This window comes from Buteo buteo, chromosome 3 (assembly GCF_964188355.1).
Source record: "Buteo buteo chromosome 3, bButBut1.hap1.1, whole genome shotgun sequence".
NCBI classification, from domain to species: domain Eukaryota; kingdom Metazoa; phylum Chordata; class Aves; order Accipitriformes; family Accipitridae; genus Buteo; species Buteo buteo.
The window spans coordinates 78,168,252-78,185,397 of record NC_134173.1 but is presented as its reverse complement, the minus strand read 5'-3'; the positions used below and the strand labels follow the sequence as shown (position 1 = coordinate 78,185,397).

General features: G+C 60.2%; 2 protein-coding genes across 3 annotated transcripts in view; both read left to right on the top strand.

Annotated features, from left to right (window-relative positions):
* The first annotated feature begins 458 nt into the window (after positions 1 to 458).
* HGH1 (HGH1 cochaperone) lies at positions 459 to 4,361 on the top strand. Its single transcript, XM_075024180.1, has 6 exons — positions 459 to 1,000; positions 1,094 to 1,194; positions 1,911 to 2,009; positions 2,091 to 2,182; positions 3,578 to 3,700; positions 3,874 to 4,361. Exons 1-6 carry the CDS (start codon positions 477 to 479, stop codon positions 4,051 to 4,053), a joined length of 1,119 nt encoding a protein of 372 aa, XP_074880281.1. The 5' UTR covers positions 459 to 476; the 3' UTR covers positions 4,054 to 4,361.
* Positions 4,362 to 5,236: 875 nt separating this feature from the next.
* The window catches only part of MROH1 (maestro heat like repeat family member 1), a 56,429-nt gene continuing 44,519 nt past the window's right edge, over positions 5,237 to 17,146 (top strand). For both annotated transcript variants that reach the window (XM_075024167.1, XM_075024166.1), the window contains exons 1-7: positions 5,237 to 5,299; positions 6,213 to 6,608; positions 8,666 to 8,811; positions 9,204 to 9,335; positions 9,882 to 10,044; positions 11,437 to 11,535; positions 16,873 to 17,024. In XM_075024167.1, coding sequence (XP_074880268.1) covers positions 6,587 to 6,608; positions 8,666 to 8,811; positions 9,204 to 9,335; positions 9,882 to 10,044; positions 11,437 to 11,535; positions 16,873 to 17,024 — 714 coding nt within the window. In that variant the 5' untranslated portion in view covers positions 5,237 to 5,299; positions 6,213 to 6,586. The remainder of the gene's footprint in view (positions 5,300 to 6,212; positions 6,609 to 8,665; positions 8,812 to 9,203; positions 9,336 to 9,881; positions 10,045 to 11,436; positions 11,536 to 16,872; positions 17,025 to 17,146) is intronic.

Below are 17,146 nucleotides of genomic sequence, written 5' to 3'. Positions count from 1 at the left end.
GGACCGGGTGGCCACGGGAGGATCGCGGCGACCGCGGGACCGTGGGGCTGACGGCGGTCAGGCGTGGGCTTCCCGGTGAAGGGCCACGGGGAAACGGCAGCGCCACGCCGTGACTCCCCCCAACCGGGGGAGGAGGGGGGGGGTGAGCCATGACCCCCCCCCCGGACACGCGTGGGGTTCCCAAGCCCCGCCCCACCGCCCTCCCACTGGCACCCGAGCCACGCCCCACTCGCACTAGGACCCCTCGGCGCCGCAGGGCCAGGGGGCGTGGCCCAGGCGAGGGCGGGGCCCTGTAAGCACGCCGGGCGGCCCTCGCTTCCCAGAAGGCCTTTCTCCACCGGGCCCTCCCCCTTTGGCGGCTGCTCTGCCGCAGATTGGGGCAGCCGCGGGGCGGCCCCCGCCCGCGCGGCGCTCATTGGCTGCCGCGCCCGCCTATCGCCGCCAGGGGGCTTCGCCGTTACCGGGAGACGGCCGCCATGTTGGAGACGCCCGCCATGGCGGCGAAGGAGGAGGCGGCGGCGGCGGAGCTGGTGGAGCTGCTGTCCCCGGCGGCCGGCCAGGCGGCGCGGGAGGGCGCGGCGGAGGCGGCGCTGGCCCTGTCGGGGGACGCGGCGGGGCGGCGGCTGCTGGCGGGGCAACCGGCGGCCGTGGCGGCCTTGCTGGAGCTGGCGGCGGGGCCGTCCCCGCCGGCGGCCCGCCACGCTCTGGGCTGCCTGGTGAACCTCTCGGCCGAACCGGCGGCCCGCGAACCGCTGTTGGCCGCGCTGCCAGCTCTACTGGGGCTGCTGCCGGGCGGGCCGGCCTGCGGGGTGCTGGCTAACCTCTGCCGGGAGCGGGGGGCGGCTCGGCGGGTGCTGCGGGGCCTGCGGGAGGGCGGCCCCGGGCTGGAGCCGCTCCTCCAGGCGCTCGGTCAACCCCGGCCGCCCTCCCAGCTCGGCCCGCTGCTCTGCAACCTCAGCCAGCTGCCCGAGGGCCGTCGTGGGCTGCTCGATCGCTCCCGGTACGGTACGGCAGTGCCCGGGGCCGGGGAAGGGGGGTGTATGGCGGGGGGGGTGTGTCTCTCTGGCCCGGTGTGACGGTTCTTCTCCCGCAGGTGCTCGGTGCAGCGGCTGCTGCCCTTCACACAGTACCAGGACTCCGTTGTCCATCGCCGGGGAGTCGTGGGGGCACTGAGGAACTGCTGCTTCGAGTACGGTGAGAGCCCCGGGCAGACCCCAGCCGCTGCCCTGGCCCATGGCACTGGTTGCCAGCACCTGCTGGGGCGTGCTGCCCTCGCCCTGGGCTGCGAGCGGGCCTGCCAGCGCTGCTGGGAGCTGGGAGGGTGCCGGGTCTGGCTGGGGTGGAGTTTACTTTCTTCATAGCAGCCCGTGTGGTGCTGTGTTTTAGACCGGTGACCAAAGCAGGGCTGGTAATGCCGGCCAGGTTTAGCCAGCGTGGGTGATGCTGGCTGGGTTTAGCCAGTGCTGAGCGGCACTCAGGCAGCATCAAGGCTGCTTCTGTTTCTCACCAGCCAGAAAGCTGCGGGGGGGATGATACAGGCAGGACGGCTGACCCCCATAGACCGGAGGGTTGTCCCCAACCTTACAGCATTACAGTCAGCTCTAAAATGGGGGGGCTGAAGCAGCCATGGCGTGGGGACAGGCTGGGCATTGGTCTGGGCTGAGCGATCTGTGCCTTTGCATTGCTCGGGGCTTTTGGTTTGTGTTTTGGTTTTCCCTTCACTTTATCTTGACCCACAAGTTTTTCTCGCTTTTGCCCTCCCCATTCTCTCCCCAGTTCCACTGCTGGGGCAGGAGTGGGTGAGTGACTGGGTGGGGGCTGAGCTGCTGGCTGGGGTCAGCCCACTGCAGGGGTCCAGGCTGGGCTTGCCACCCTGGCTGTGGCAGCTCCTGACCCCAGGCTGTCCCCAGAGGACCACGAGTGGCTGCTGAGTGAGGAGGTCGACATTCTGCCCTTCCTCCTCCTGCCTCTAGCAGGCCCCGAGGAATTTCCTGAGGATGAGATGGAAAGTAAGTGGGTGTCAGAGTGGGTGGTGGGCGTCTGGGGGCTGCTGGCCATGTGCTTGCCCCTGAGTCTGTCTCTTTCCCCAGGGCTGCCCGTGGACCTGCAGTACCTGCCACAGGACAAGCAGCGAGAGGAAGAACCTGACATCCGGAAGATGCTGCTGGAAGCTATCATGCTGGTGGGTCCTTCTGGTGCAAATTGCAGTGGGGCTGAGGGCGAGAGCCCAGGCGGGGGCTCCTGGCAGTAGAAGGGTGTTCAGGGCTGCCCCAGAAGGCGCTGTCTGCTGGGAGAACCTCACGGAGAAGTGATGGTGTTTGGGCTGGACGAGCAGGCAGTGAGGTGGATTGAAAATCGGACGGGCCCTGAGGGCAGTGATCAACAGCATGAAGTCTAGTCAGTGGCCAGTGACCCGTGGTGTGCCGCAGGGGGCCGATATGGGGTCCAGTCCTGTTCAACATCTTCATTAATCATTCGGATAACGGGACAGAGCGTACCCTCAGCACGTTTGCAGATGACACCAAGCTGGGAGGAATGGCTGGTACACCAGAGGGTTGTGCTGGCATCCAGAGAGACCTTGCCAGGCTGGAGAAATGGGCCCATAAGGACTTTGTGGAGCTCCTTGAGGAGAAGGAACAACCTCAGGCAGCAGGATGTGGAGGGAAACGATGGGCTGGAAAGCAGATCTGTGGACGAGGCCCTGGGGGTCCCAGTGAACGCCACGCTGAACGTGAGCCAGCAGCATGCTCCTGTGGCAAAGGGTGTCCTGGGCTGCATGAGGAGCAGTGTCACAGCAGGACGAGGGACATCTGCTCAGCGCTGATGAGGCCACACTGGGGGTGCTGGGTTCAGTGCTGGGCTTCCCAGTACGAGAGAGACATGGACACAGTGGAGATGGTCCAGGGAAGGGCCACCAAGATGCTGAAGGGACTGGAGCATCTCTGCTGTGAGGAAAGGCTGAGGGAGCTGTGACTGCTCAGCCTGGAGAAATGAAGACTCGGGAGGATCTTGGCAATGTCTATAAATACCTGCTGGGAGGGACTGAAGAGGAGCTGGACTCTTTCCAGTGGCGCCCAGTGCCAGGACCAGAGGCCACGGGCACAAACTGGAACACAGGAGGTGACACTTGAACATGAGGAAACAATTTTTCACTGTGAGGGTACTGGAGCCCTGGCACAGGCCGCCTGGGGAGGTGGCGAAGTCTCCGTTCTTGGAGATACGCAAAGCCCATCTGGCCGTGGTCCTGGGCCACCGGCTCTGGCTGGCCCTGCTTGAGGACCAGGTGTCCCTTCCCACCTGTGATTCTGTGGGTGAGAAGGACCAATGAGCCAGGGTCCCCCTCTCCCCACGGGCAGGCTCTCTGTCCCCATTCCTACGTTGGAGGGCTGTCAGAGCAGCTCTGTGACAGCCCCCCCATGCTGTGGGGCATTTCATTTCCCACTCGGAGAGGCACCATCAGCCCAGCGGAGAACCCGGCCGAGCCCTGCCGTGCAGCATCCCTTGCTGGGTGCTCTCACCGCTCTCGAGGCTGCGCCAGGCTCCCTGCCCACACTGCCACTTTTTGTCTCTTTCGCAGCTCACGGCCACCAAGGCCAGCCGGCACACGGTGAGGGAGAAGGGGACATACCTGATCCTGCGGGAGCTGCACCGCTGGGAACGGGAGCCCACCGTGCTGGCTGCCTGCGAGAAGCTCATTCAGGTGAGGAAGAGGATCCCTGGGGGGAGGCAAACGGGTCTCCGGGGTGCAGAGCTGCTCTGAGGGCTCTGTCCTGCCTCTCTGCTCCCCCGCTGGGCTCCTTGCAGAGAGCCTTGGGGGGGTCCCACCAGCCTGTGCCCCCTCCCTGAGTCTTCCTCCCCCCCTCCTGGGAAAAGGTGCTGATCGGGGACGAGCCTGGTCCGGGGATGGAGAACCTGCTGGAGGTGAACATCCCTGAGGAGGTGGAGCAGCAGCTGCAGCGCCTGGATCGGGAGGAGGAGGAGGAACAGGAGCGGTGGCGGCGGGAGCAGGAGGAGCGGGGTTCGACGCTGCGCTCCGAAGAGCCGTCGCGGTGAGGGGCTGCTGTGCTCGGCCAGGTTGCCCACAGGCTGCGGCTCCCATGGTGGGGGGACCTTTGCCGGGCCCCTTGGGGTGGTGGCTTGGCCCCGTTTTCCCCGCTGCTTCTGAAGCAAATTTGGGGTCCTGCTGGGCAGGGGTTCCCCCTCACCTCATGCAGCTCTGCCGCTCCTGTTGTGGAAGATTCGGGAAGGGGCTGTTGTTTCCTTCCCCGCGCCGTGGGACTGCCCCACTGCTGGCCCTGGGAATTCTCCAGAGGGCTGAGCTGCCACAACGTGCCTTGTAAAATAAAATAAAAGGTTTCCAGCCCAAACCCGCCGTGGTCCCCAGGAGAAGTTCAGGGGGGGTGCAGGGGGAGGGGGGGCTGGGGGCCCTGGGGACAGGGTGCAGGTATCCTGTCACTGTCACAGCAGGTCCCCTCCTCTGCCCAAGCCCTGGGGTGCTGGGGGGAGTTGTTGGGGGGGGGGGGGGCACAAGCTCAGCCCCCTCCCGCTCCAGCCTGGGGCACGCTCCCTCCCTGGGACCCCCCCCCCATGCCATGACACCCCTCACCTCCCTGCTGCCTTTTGGGGTGTCCAGATGTGGCCATAGCTCCCTACCTGTCCGGCATGGGGGGGACAACCCCTTCCCTTAGTTCACACCAGGGTCTGGTGGGGGATTCTCCTTCCCGGGTGGGGAGTGGAGGGAAATTTGGTGGGGGTGGGTAGGTTGGGGGTCATCGGTGGTCACCCCGCTGCAGGATTTTGGGGCTGTGGACCAACAGATGTGCTCCTTCGGTGCACAGCAGCCAGGAGAGAGCCATCTCGGGAGGGTGTCACCCTTCCCCGTGTCCCCCTGCGTGTGTGTGTGGGGTGTCCCTATCTGTGGGGAGGGGTCCCTATCCATGGTGGGGGGGGTCCCTATCTGTGCAGGGGGGTCACGGAGGGGGCTGGGAGAGGCTGTGCCAAGTCTGTGCTCGGCGGCCACCCCCCTAAAATCCCCCGGACCCCCTAAAAAGTCGTCGTCGTCCCCCCCGTGTCCACGGACGCGCTGCCCCACGGGGCTCGGCGGGGGCGGTGCCGTTCAGCTCCGCCCCCGCCGGCGCGCATGCGCGCAAAGCCACCGCCCACACCATCTTCGCTCGTCACCCTACGCGGGGGGCGTGGTCTTTTGGGGAGGCGTGGCAAAGGGAGGGGGCGTGGCGCGCGTACCCGGAAGCGGCGCCGGGGGCGGGGCCGAGCAGGTCCCGGTGCGGCGGCTCCCACGGTGAGTGAGGCCGGTGGGAGCGGGGAGGGGGACGCGGGGATTTTGGGGATGTAGAAGGGGTAGTTGGGACGGGCGAGGGGGGACCCGGTACTGCCCGCTCCCTAGCCGGTGGGGAGCTGCTTGCTTTCCCCGGGGGGCTCTGGGACCTAGGGGTACCCCTCCGGTACAGCCCCCCCCCGTTCCAGCCTTCCCACTCCCGGGGGAAATTAACCCCCGTGGGGCTTTCCCGTGGAGACCCACCATTTAAGGCGAAGCTCCGGTACCCGTTGCCAGAGCCCCTTGCTGCTGGGAAGCTGGGAGGGTCGTAGCCCACCCACCCCCCCCCACGCCGGGCGGTGGGATTCCCTTCCCGGCTGCGTTTCTTCCCGAGGAAAGTCACGGCGAGGCTTGCCTTCTTTCGACCTTCTCCATGACACGGTCCCCGCTCCGTAGGGGAGCAAAAAGGCGAAAAGGTCGGGGTGTTGCGGCAAAGCCGGGCAACGAGCCCTTTGGGACCGGTTTGGCCGGCTGCCTGACCTGGCCGGGGTGGAGAAGGCTCCGTAGGCGACGCCGGGCTTGGGGCAGAAGGGAAAGTCTTGAATGTCGGCCCTCAAATCTTATTTCACTGAAAACTTGTTCTCATCTGTCCCGGAGCTGGTCAGTTAAAGGAGCTGGACCCAACTCTACCCCCATGGCAGGGCCCCCATCCCTGGAAACTTCGCTCCCTCACTTTTCTTCTTGGTTTTAGGGACAAATATTTGGAGCGCAGCCTCAGCTCCTGCAGCGTGCGAGGGGATCGCTAACACCATCTCACCGAATCTAGGGGCTGTGGTTACAAACAGCGATTCCTCGCAATAACACGAGGGGAAATGGCGTGGGGCGGTTTAGCTTTCTAAGTCTGTTTTGCTGATGTAAAATGTCCTCCCGTTTGCAGGTCACGAAAGAAGACGTGGAGGGGAGCGGAACCCGGGATGCGCTCCCTCCGGCTCCGACCTCTATAGGGACGGTGCTGGGGACCGATGGAAGCGCAGCGCCTGCTGCCTGCTGGCCTGTCGGAAGCAGAACTCGGGCAGGTCATCGTCTGCCTGCAAGGAACTGCTGTTTTGCCTTCCCCACGGCTGCTGTAGAGCATCTCCTCCACCTCGCCGCGCCCAGCGTTGGCTTTCCGACCCGGACCGGAACCGCAAACAGTCTTCTCCGTGAAAGTAAAGGCAGCGTGTAAAAATAGGTTCCCCAGGGATCCCCGGGTTTGAGACGGAGGAAGCTGCCAACTGCCTTCTGCTGGTGGGGAAGCTGAAAACACGGAGCATGATGGAGTCACGGATAAAACGTGAGTACGGGAGCGCGGTGGGAGCAGGCAAGGGGCTTCAGTGCACCGGCCCTGCCATGGGAGTCTCCTTCCCTCCGGCCACAGCCCCCCTTCGCCTCGGGCTGCTCGTTCTGCCCGGCTCCAGCGCAGCTTTTCTGCGCCGCTTCCGTGGGGACGGAGCCGGGTGGGAAGTCTCTCTCTCGCTAATAAGGCTAAATTGCCTCGCCGGTGCCCTGGGGGGAGCTCAGCTCTGCCTCGGCTGTCTGCGGTGGAGCAGACAACGAAGCTGCCGGACCCGGGCTGCTGTAGATCTCTGCAGCATCTGGAGAGACGTACTGGTCGGGGATGGGAGGAGGGAGCGGTTCTCTGTGCACAGTAATTCCCTGCCCTAGAAATTAATCTCGGGCCTTGTCTCTGCTGCAAATTGCATAAGCTTAAATAGTCTCTAAATGTTTAAACTGGTGTTAAACCCTTGTGCATTTCCTATATTAATCCCAGCCAGCTTTGAAATTAATCTCCCCTGCCCCTTTTTTTTTTTTTTTTCTCTTTTCTTAAGGGCAATAAAGAATTTTCTGGTTTAATTAAGCCACGGGGAAGGGGTAGCTTGGGGTGGGAGCAGGGATTACCTTCAGCAGCAGCACCAGGTCACGTTGGCTTTAACGTGACAGCGTGGCAAACATCTCCACAACCCCCTTGGAAAATGAAAACCCCTAAAGTGGGGCATCTTTCGGCCGTGGGGCGGGACTGTGTGGCGGTTCAGGCAAACGATGCGAGGACAGGCAGCTCCTCCTGGCCTGGAAGTGCTGGCCGCAGCAGGAGGGGAGGGGACGAGAGATGCTGTCACCTTCCTCGTTCCAGCCTCGGTGACAGCTGCCGACGCTTTCGAGGCAGCGTGGCATCCCCTCAGGACCAGGTGTCCCAGTGGGTCTTCGCGTCCCCGCGTGAAGGCACGTCCTCGGACGAGGGGCTGTGGCATTGCGGAGGCCGTGCGCGGTCGCTGGCCCCGTGGTGCTCTATGGGCTCTTTGCAGAGCACTTGCAGGCGACCTGCTCTGTAACTAATTAACCTTATTACGACAAAGGCCCTAATGAGAAATACACCGCTCCACAATAACAATTAGGCTCTTGGAGCAGAGTCGCTGGCTGGCGGTGTGAGGGAGCAGCTCTGGTCCACAGCAGCAACGCAGGCGCCTGGCTCGCCGCTGGCAGGACCTCGGTGGGCTCCGTCCCGCTGTCGGATTGACCGTTGGGGTGGCCTTTTTAATAGGGACCCCGTAACCTCAGGCAGTGACGGGTGTTTTGCTTGGGGATGGTGCCCCGGGGCCAGGACAAGGGCCACCGTCACCGGCACTCCTGGGGCTGTTCTCCCGTGGCAGCTGGTTAGCACGGCTGGGGAAAACTTTGCCAGATATTAGCTCTCAACTGACGGCATCCGTTCGCCTTCGTAGAGCCTCATCTGGTGGTGGGATTCAGCGGCATGACCATGGGGGCCAGAGGGCTCCTCCAGCCCTTGACCCTCAAGGATGTGCCCGTGGTAGGTCCCACGTCGTGTCAGCCCTGTGCAGGTTCCCCAGGCACCTCAGGCGGTGCCAGCACCCAGCTGCAGAGCAGAGCCCGTGCCCCGGTGCTGCTTCCCACCCCTGGTCTCAAATCTCCGGTGTAATAAATCCCTCCTTCTCCTTGCTCCAGCAAGAAACCTTAGAGCCAAGTTCACCTTGACTCAGAGGCTGACGCAGTGCTGAGTGGTATTTGCAGGGTCTGCAGTAAAAAAACCTGTGAAGCGTTCAGCCCAGCTTGGGGGACGAGGATGAATGAGCCCTTGGGGAATAGGGAAGGGCCGTGTGCGGGGTGTCTTCATCTTCAAGGTGAGTTGTCTTGGGTGGTGAGCCCAGAAGAAAGGGTTTTGGTAGGTGCTTGTTGAGTGGGAAACAAAAGAGCCAGCGAAGCTTAATTTAGTTGTGCACAAGGCTCATGGAAGGATGGATGAAAATGCACAGAGGCTCTTCTGTTGCTGCTCTTGTTAGTCCAGGAGATGTTCAGAGAATACAAAAATCTTTGCAACTTGCCTGTCTTGCTCAGGGCTTGCTACGACGTTGATGGATGCCACAACAGATAAGGACCCGCTAGTCCAGGAGCAGATCTACAATGCTTTGTGCTACCTGGGGGAGTCCGAGCCGGAGGAGATCCTCAACTCCTGTGACGAGTACCTCCGGCAGCATGACAAGGTAGGGGTCTGCTCTGCTTGGTCCTGGGAATGTCAGCAGCATAAGAAATGTTTCTGAGCAGCTCAGGGATATTGGCTCTATCAACAAGTGAGGGAGATATCTGGTAGGATCTGGGTGACAAGAGTGGTGGACCAGCTGGCTGAGAAGTCTGGTCCAAGGCGCTGGAGTTGCGCAGGTGAAGAAATGGTGATAATACGCTGTCGTGAATAAGAAATGGAGTAAAACTGGTTGGTGGTCCAAGTCATTGCTTTTTCCTGCACAGACAGTGTGGTGGAAATGCTAGCTGGTCCCTGGCCGGGCAGCTCTGGGACATGCAGGTTTCGCTTGCCCTGGGGCAGCTGCAGTGCCTTGCTCAGCTTGGCTGACCGGCCACTTTCTCCTTCCCTTTTCAGCTGGCTTACCCTCACCGGGTGATCATCCTGAAGGCAATGGAAACTGTGGTGAAGAACAACATTGCCCTCTTGGACAAAAGCACAGCGAAGGTGGTTATCTTCCTGGCATCTAATGAAATGACCAAGTCAAAGGTATGACCTGACAGCTCTAGCTCTTCCCGTTGTTGTTCTTGGCCAGGGCCTTTCTGCCCCTGAAGCTGTTGTCGCAGTAAATGCTGCGTGTCTGGGGCTGCCGCAGGGGTAGCAGTTACTGGGACCCCTTTCGTGGAAGGAAAGGGCTAATTACATGTAGTCGTCTGGATTTGGGATGGTGGAAGGAGTAAGGGATGGGCTACGTTCCTCTCTCTGGGGAGAGATGAGGATGGTTTGGCTGATGGTTTTCTTCCAGCATGGCATGCATACACAGCTAAATAAAATTTGGATGCTGAAAAGGACCTGGGCAGGCAGGTGGGTATTAGAGCAGGAAGGAGGCAGTGCCTTGAGACACTGCAGGTCCATGTGGGGAAAAGATCACGTCTGAATCTTGAGCCTGTTGCTTAGCCCGCCCTGTGCAATTCCCCACGGCGTTTGGAGCCAGGCATGACGCATGGCATTTAAATGAGGCAGAAGCAGACTCCTGGGGAGGCCGTGCTTCTGACGCGGTGTCTGTTCTGATGTGGTTTCCTCTGTCCGTGCCAGGAGGTGATCCGGGACTGGCAGCAAGCTGCGAGCAACGTCCTTGTTGCGGTGGGGCAGCGCTTCATCAACAAAGTGATGGAGGAGGTGCTCACCAAATTTCAGCCGGGGATCCTGCCGCACTACTTCGTCATGCAGACGTTTGCAAACCTCTCCGTGTCGAACGGTGAGTTGGCAACCTGCTTGCCTCTGCGTGCGGCTGCTGCTCTGCGTTGGAAGGACCCGTGGAAGGGTTGTGTGGTTCGGGTGTCGTAGTTCACGCTGTACCCAAACAGCTCTGTGGTGGGGCACCTCCACGGCGTCGCATGTGCTAAGCCAGCCAGCGTGCTTCAAAACAAACTTTTCGGGATCTTACAGCTTAGACTTGATGCTGCTAAACAATTGAGGTGTTTGCTCAATGCGCTCAATGCTCGTTTGCCAAATGACTTGGTGAAGGAATGCGCTGAAAAAAAAGAGCGAATGCCAGTATGGCAAGGAGCAGTGCTGTCAATGTGAATGACTTCCTTGTGGTGTCCTTTATTCCCCTTCTCTTCAGAAGAGATGGGGCACAAGAAGAGGAAGGCCAGTGCTGCGGGAAGCTGGCATTGGGAGGAGATTTGGAAAACCCTGCTCTTTTCTTGGCTGCTCTTCACAGGGAGCTGCTGGGACTCCGTCACCAGCGCCGAGATGGGGAGCTGAGGGCAGTCCCTCATCTAAGGGTCACAGGGGAGCACGAGTGGGCAGCGTCAGCTGTCTTGGCTCATCTTGCAGCAGCCAGAGCAGAGCTCCTGATACCGTGCTGCTCTCCCTGTGGCTCTGGAAGCGGGCGAGCTCCGCTTGGTGCCCTGGGGAAAAGGGAAAAGCCATGGTGGAGGCCTCGGCTCTGCCCTGGGGTGCTGGTACTTGTCCGTGTGTCCCTGCAGTAGCTGGAGGAAGCGTTCCTCACGGGGGTGGAGGGATGGGATGCTCTCTGTCCAGCTGGGCAGAGGTTGCTGGAGCCGTGGGGAGCAGAGGGGGCACCTGGCATGTGCCTGGCAGTGCCCAGAGCACAGAGGAGCCGAGTCCCTGTAAAAGTGCCCTGAACTTAGAAATCCAGTGCAGCTCGGGTTCACAGCTCAGCTGAGCTCTTTAAAATGGCTGCTGCTTAAAAGCAGCGGGAATTGGAGCTGCCTGGCCCTCGTCCTTAGAGAATTCCCTGCTGGGCTCTTGTATTCAGCCAGCCCAGAAAGACCAAGTTTAAAAATGATAATTCTAGGACGGGACTTGTGAAAAGAAGTCTGGCTGCAGAAAGACTGGCTGATGCCAGCAGCAGGTGGGACGTAGCCCGTAGCTCACCGACTCTGAGAAGCAGTTGTGAATTTCAGGGCTGTGAGCTGCTGCTGCAGTAGAGCCGACTCCGCTGTGTGCTGGGGCTGTTGGCATCTCTTGTGTGGCAAAATCGGGCTCCTGGCTGCGGCGAGCTGGGTTTCTTTGGCTGCCCGTGCAATCCTGCTGGATCTGCGTCCTGCGTAGGCTGGGGCAGCTGCAGAGCAGCACTTGTGTGTTTGCTGCAAGTGAGCCTCTCCTGCTTCCTTCCCAGTGTTTGGAATGGTGCCTTTTCTCAACTCCATCCTCGGGACGATGCTGCCCATGCTGGGAATGGCCAAACAAGACCACATGAAGTCTGTCTTCTGCTATGGTAAGGTTTTTCTGGATCTTCTGAGACCGCAGTGATTTTTAGATGTGTTGTGGGAGGCTTTTTCCTTTCCCTGGAAAAGGAGGGACTGGATGGGGGCTGGAGAGGTGGCTCGGATGGACCTTTCCTGAATGTCCAGGAGCAGGGACCTGGCTGGCTCTGGGGAGGGATGGATAGCTGTCCGCTCTAGGTCACTGGGATCCAGCAAAAGTCCTTCTCCATCTCCTGTCTCATCCCTGTCACTCCCATTTCGTAGCCCAGTGAGTACTGGTACCTTTCGCTTTCTCCTCTGGCAAAGAGCACACGGATAAGCCAGAGCTGTCCTGACTCAGGTCGAGGTGACCGGACCAGTGGGATGTGGAAGCAGGGAGGGATGTGTTACCTGAGACCCTCTCGTAAACCAGACTGTCCCTCTATTAAGACCACGAATCTGGCACCTTGCAACAGCGCAAGCGTTAGCCGTGACAGGAGTTGTGGGGAGGCCAGGATGCAGCAACGGTGCCAGGCCAGCTCTCGTGCAAGCCAGTTCTGTAATTCTCAGAAGCCGGTTTCAGGATGTGACACTTCTGGTGGGCTGGCAGGATGTCACGGGGCTTTCTTCTCGTGACGCCTTCTTCCAGCCCTGGGCTTGCTGAAAGCTGCCGCTTGTTCAGCAGGATTTGATGTGGAAATACCAGCACTGACACAGCTGGCAAACAGCCTACTTGGTCGTCCCTCGATCTCCAGCCGGAGCCGATCCACCTTCACCTGGATACGGTGGCCCATTGCGGCTGGCTCCTGGTCCAAGTTGCTTTGTGTTTGTTCACCAGTGGGATGTTCTCCTGAGTGTGCGGCGGTAGCGTCTGCACCTCGGACCACAGGACAGTCCGCAGCCCTCAGCGGGCACGACATGACAGCTTTGTTAATATCCAGCAGAGGATCCTCAGGATTTGTGGTTTTCTTTCCATAGCTGGGCAAAAATAAAAGGTGGTCTGGGGGAGCGCAGGTTCAAGGGCTCTAACAGATACCACGGGAGCTGCTGGAGCACACCACTGGTGCAGTCGCTCTTATCTCTTGCTGATACTTGCATCCAAGGCCTGGGAATGCTGGTGTGGCTCTGTGTGTCGAGGAATGAATGGGATGAGTGGGAGCCACCCGAGCAGCCCTGTAAACTGCAGGGATGGATGTAGGACTATGGTCAGCAGCATCTCTTTCTCCTGGAAACAATGAGGTTTGTGTCTGAACTCGTCACCGGGATCTGCTGCAGTCCAGTAACAGTCTTACACTGTCGGACTTGAAGGGCTGCTTCAACTTAAGAGCTCTTGTTCTGTTATGTTGAGCTCAAAGGAAGAACGTGCAGCTCTCAAGCTGTTTCTATCCAGGTGTGTTCTCAGAAAGTCAAAGCCAAGGTCAGGCGATGTGTGAGTATGAAGCATCCTCCTTCGATCGGGTACAACGAAACCCCTGAGCTGGTTTAGCCACGGAGATTGTTGGTGTTGGCAGCTCAGGTAGCTTAGGCTGGCTGCGGGTGACCGCAGATAGCGGGCTGTGTGTTTATAGACTGGAGGTCTGCTGCTATGCCTGTCTGAGACGGCTTATCAGTGGTGCCTGGCCCTGTGGAGAAAGGAATCCTTCTGCTCGGGCATGGTGGGGAGGACCAGCATGGCCCGTGGGGCTGGTAAAACTCACTTCTGAGGTTTGGGTGGCTCTTCCCAGAGCAGCCTTCTGCCATCAGCCGCTCTTCCTCCTTCACCACTTCCAGCAATCCCTTCTTTTGGCTTTCTGCTCCCTACTCTCCCTGCTTGGTCCCGAGAAACGTGATGTCCCAGCTCCACACGTCTTCCTCCCAAAACGATTGTGTAGCTGCTGCCGCCGAGGCATGGTCAGCTCTTGCAGCATACTTGCAACCTCTTAATCCCATCCTAAAGCACGTGAAGTCTCTAAAGCGTGGCCAGTGCTGGGGAGCACAGGGGGGTGAGCGTATTTAAGGAGCCTTGTGCAGGTCAGGAGCAGGTCCTGCCCTGATCCCAAAATCCCTGCCTGCCCATGATCAGTCCTCGCCACCGCTCCTGTCCACCGCGGATGTCGGAGTGTGCGAAAACCTGGGCTGAGGGCTTGCGTATAGGCAGGCGTGCCTCCCCAGACCTTCCCAAAAGTGTGAGGAGGCCGTGGCGTGGGTATTAGGCTGCCAGGAGGGGATGCCCCGTCTCCAGTAGCTGCCTGCTGCCAGCGGGGTTCAGCTGCCTGCAAAACTCAGAAGACGTTGCCTGCAGGCGTGCTGGATTTCTGGCTCCGTATGGTTTCGCCATAATCTTTTTTGCCAAAGTTTTCAATATCTGAAAGGCAGGTGAGGTAACTCTGGAGTCAGCACAACCATGCAAGACGGGCAGATCTTTTCAGGGTGGCTTTGCTGTTCCAGGGTGGCCCAGTGCAGGGGGACAGTGGCAGGGAGGTACCAGGCTACAGGATAGTTACATGGAGCTTGATCTGGGCTGAATGCGGGGAGGGAGAGGTGGATGCGAGGATGTGATGCTGGCTTCACCGCTCTAGAGGAGCCAGCAAGGTACCACTTTCTGACCTGGGAGTGGTGCTGCTCTCGGCAGCCTCGCTGTAGGGAAGGGGATGAGCCTCCCAGCTGTGTCCTAAAACCTTTCTGGCTCGAGTACGAATTGCCCCGAGCTCCTGGCTACAAGCTTTTTTTAAAAAACCAAACCAAAAAAAAGTAAAGCCAGCTGTAATATTGCCTGTTGCCCTCACATCCACCTGGCTTTAAGCTGGGGGAGGACTTCTAGGTGACGTTTTTGGCTAGAGATGTTGACTTTTGTCAAGACAAACCTCTCACAGGAACTTCAGGAGGGCTCAACCTAAGCAAGGGTATTTTGTCTCCAGCCTGAAGATGGAGTCTAGATGGGGTCTAGATTTTGTTCCCTGCTCCAGAAAGGTGCTTGGTGTGACGGAGGTGAGCTGGGGACCTTCCTGACCCCTCCGAGGTGGGTATCGGTGGGAATTCAGTTTCTGCCCAAAGAGCAGCCAGACCTGCCCCGCTGTAGGTGCGTTCCCGGCAGTGTGAGCTCTGCTTCGCAGCGCTGGACCCTTCTGCTGGTGGTCCATCTTCCCTGCGGCACAGGGATGTCCCCTCTGAGCCCTTCCCATCTGTCTGAGCCGTGGGGAGCAGGTTGGGGGGTTCCTGACCCCCAGCAGAAGACCAGGGCTCAGCCCGGAGGGTGGTGATGATGATGATGATCCTTCCAGCAGGCAGGGCAGTACTTGCAGTACTCCTTTCTTGCGTGTCGCAGGAGGGAGGGTGAGGAGGCATGTGATTGAAATGATCTGGCTTTGGTACGAGGTCGCGGAGTGACTCAGCATCTCTGATCCTACCGGGCTGAAAATAAACATCTGCCATAGGCGAGGGGGGGAGCGGAGGCTGTGCAACCCCTGCCGCGTCAGCCTCGGTGTGTGGTGCTGGGCAGGGTCCCAGCCTCTTTCCTCGGGAGCTCCCTCTCCTCCTCTTCCTCCTCCTGCGGGAATCCGCTTCCTCCTCTGGGTGCGATATCGTGGGTGCATCGGTCTTGTGCTCGGCATGGGGACCCGGAGAGCTGGCGTGCCCTTGAGTCATCTTGCGTTCTCGGGGGGCCATGTCAGACTCTCTGTCCCATGGGCTTGAGGGCTCCGGCACGACCAGGCTCCAGAGTCCCCAGCGGATAGCGTGGGCACCCGGCGGACCGCACCAGGCGGTCGCTGTGCCAGAAACGCTGCGCTCCTCCATCACATCTTGCTGCGACGTGGGGCCAGCCGCTTGTTTCCTTCGGCCTCCCATCTTCTCCCGCTATCTTACTGCAGGGAAACCTCCTCCCTGGGGTACCGGGGCGTTGCGGGGCTTTTTTCTTTGCCCCATTTAGTGTGGGACGTGGCTTGTAAGGTCTCCTTCCCCGGAGGAGCTGAGCAGGCTCCTGCTCAGAAACTTTGTGGCAGGAGCGGGGCTGCCGTGCCTGGGGAGGGACGGCTCAGTCCGTGGGTATCCCATGGGGGCAGCGGCCCCTTCCCTGGGTTGCTGCTGTAGGATCATCCGCAGGAGCTGTCCTGTAGCAGGAGAGGGGCCGATGAGCTCGTCCCGGGCAGGCTGCTCCCGATGTCCCTGCTTGAGCCAGGGCTTGGGCCAGGTGAGGTGCGTCCATCCTCGAGCAGGCTGTGATCCTTCTCCTCTCCCCTGTGCCTCAGTGTCACCCCTCACAGGTCCCATTCTGGTCCTCGGTGGCCCATGGTGATGCTGGCAGCCAGGGCTTTGGACCCGGCCGGGTTGGCAGCACAGCTCCGCAAGCCCCAGACTGCTTCCTTCGTTAGGAAACGGCCAGCAAAGGGTGAGGAAGCTGGAAGAGCCTCGCCGGGCGTTAGTGGATTAAGGAAGGGAGCACCCGCGTGCCCCCAGCAGCACGTGGAGGGAAAGCAGGGTCTGTGCGGGTGTGCTCCGGTGCCCGGGGGTCCCAGGGACAGGGCTGGAAGGAGCTGAGGGATGGGCAGACGTCCAGGTGGGGCTGTGGGTTGGACGGGGCTCAGCCTGGAGAGGTTTGTGCTGATCATCTGGAGCAACGTTCCTGCACGGGAGCTCCGGAGGCTGGGAGCCTTTTTGGTGCGCTCCACTGTTGGATAACTTCCAAAGTAAAACTAGGGGGGTGTTCGGAGCCCTCGGGAGACGTCAGCTGAGACCTGCTCCTGGTGTTAGGTGATCCCTCAGCTGCCCCAGGAACTCTGTAAAGCTTTGGGGAACCCGTAAAGCCGTGGCAAGGTCTTCCTCGGGGGGGAGATGGAAGATGGGTATCCCCTGCAGTCAGCGGTCTCTAGCTGAGCCTTGCATCTGAGCCAGGATGCGTGCCTTTATGTAAACGTGCTCTTGTCACCGGTCCAATTCACAAGAGGAAAAATAACATGTGCTCACATGCAGTGCTTGCTGGCCCAGGGACCAGACAAACTTGTTGAGGCGCGGTGCTCTGGCTTGCCTGTGGCTGCGAGGCTGTAATAGGGCTTGGCCGCCCTAGCTGCTAACGAATGCGTAGAAATAACCCATGTGGCAAGTCCAGGCTCCTGTGGGTCAGTGGAGTTGGGTCTCCGGAGTTGGTTATATCAGCCCTGGCCTGGGAAGCATAAAGCAGCCTGTATCTCTGGCGTGGCTGCCTGCCAGGATCCCTCGTAGCCAGGGCACCTCTTGGGAAGTCTCTCAGCCTGCCAGGGAGAGTCCTGGTGCATCTGCTATCCCTTGAGATGCCGCCCAGTAAAACAGCATGTCAACCATCTGCTTTCTGGAGGGGCTAGAACAAACACCGTCTTGTACGCCTGGAAAATCTAACTGCGCGATCTGTCTCTTAGCTTTGCAGCACTTCAGTGAGAGCATCCAGGAGTACTTGGCAAACTTGGACAAGGCCCCGGACCCCACGGTCAGGAAGGACACCTTCTCAAATGAGATCTTCAGTGCGTACGAAGTGCTTTTCAACAGCTGGCTGCAGCACCGGGAAGCCAAGGTGGGGGGACGTGGGGCACGGTGGGACCTCCCTGGGTGCGGAGTCGGGGGCTCTTAGTCTGACATTGGCCTTGCAGGATCTCAACTTTGCTCTTTTGTAAGGATGTGGCCCCCAGAAGAGCA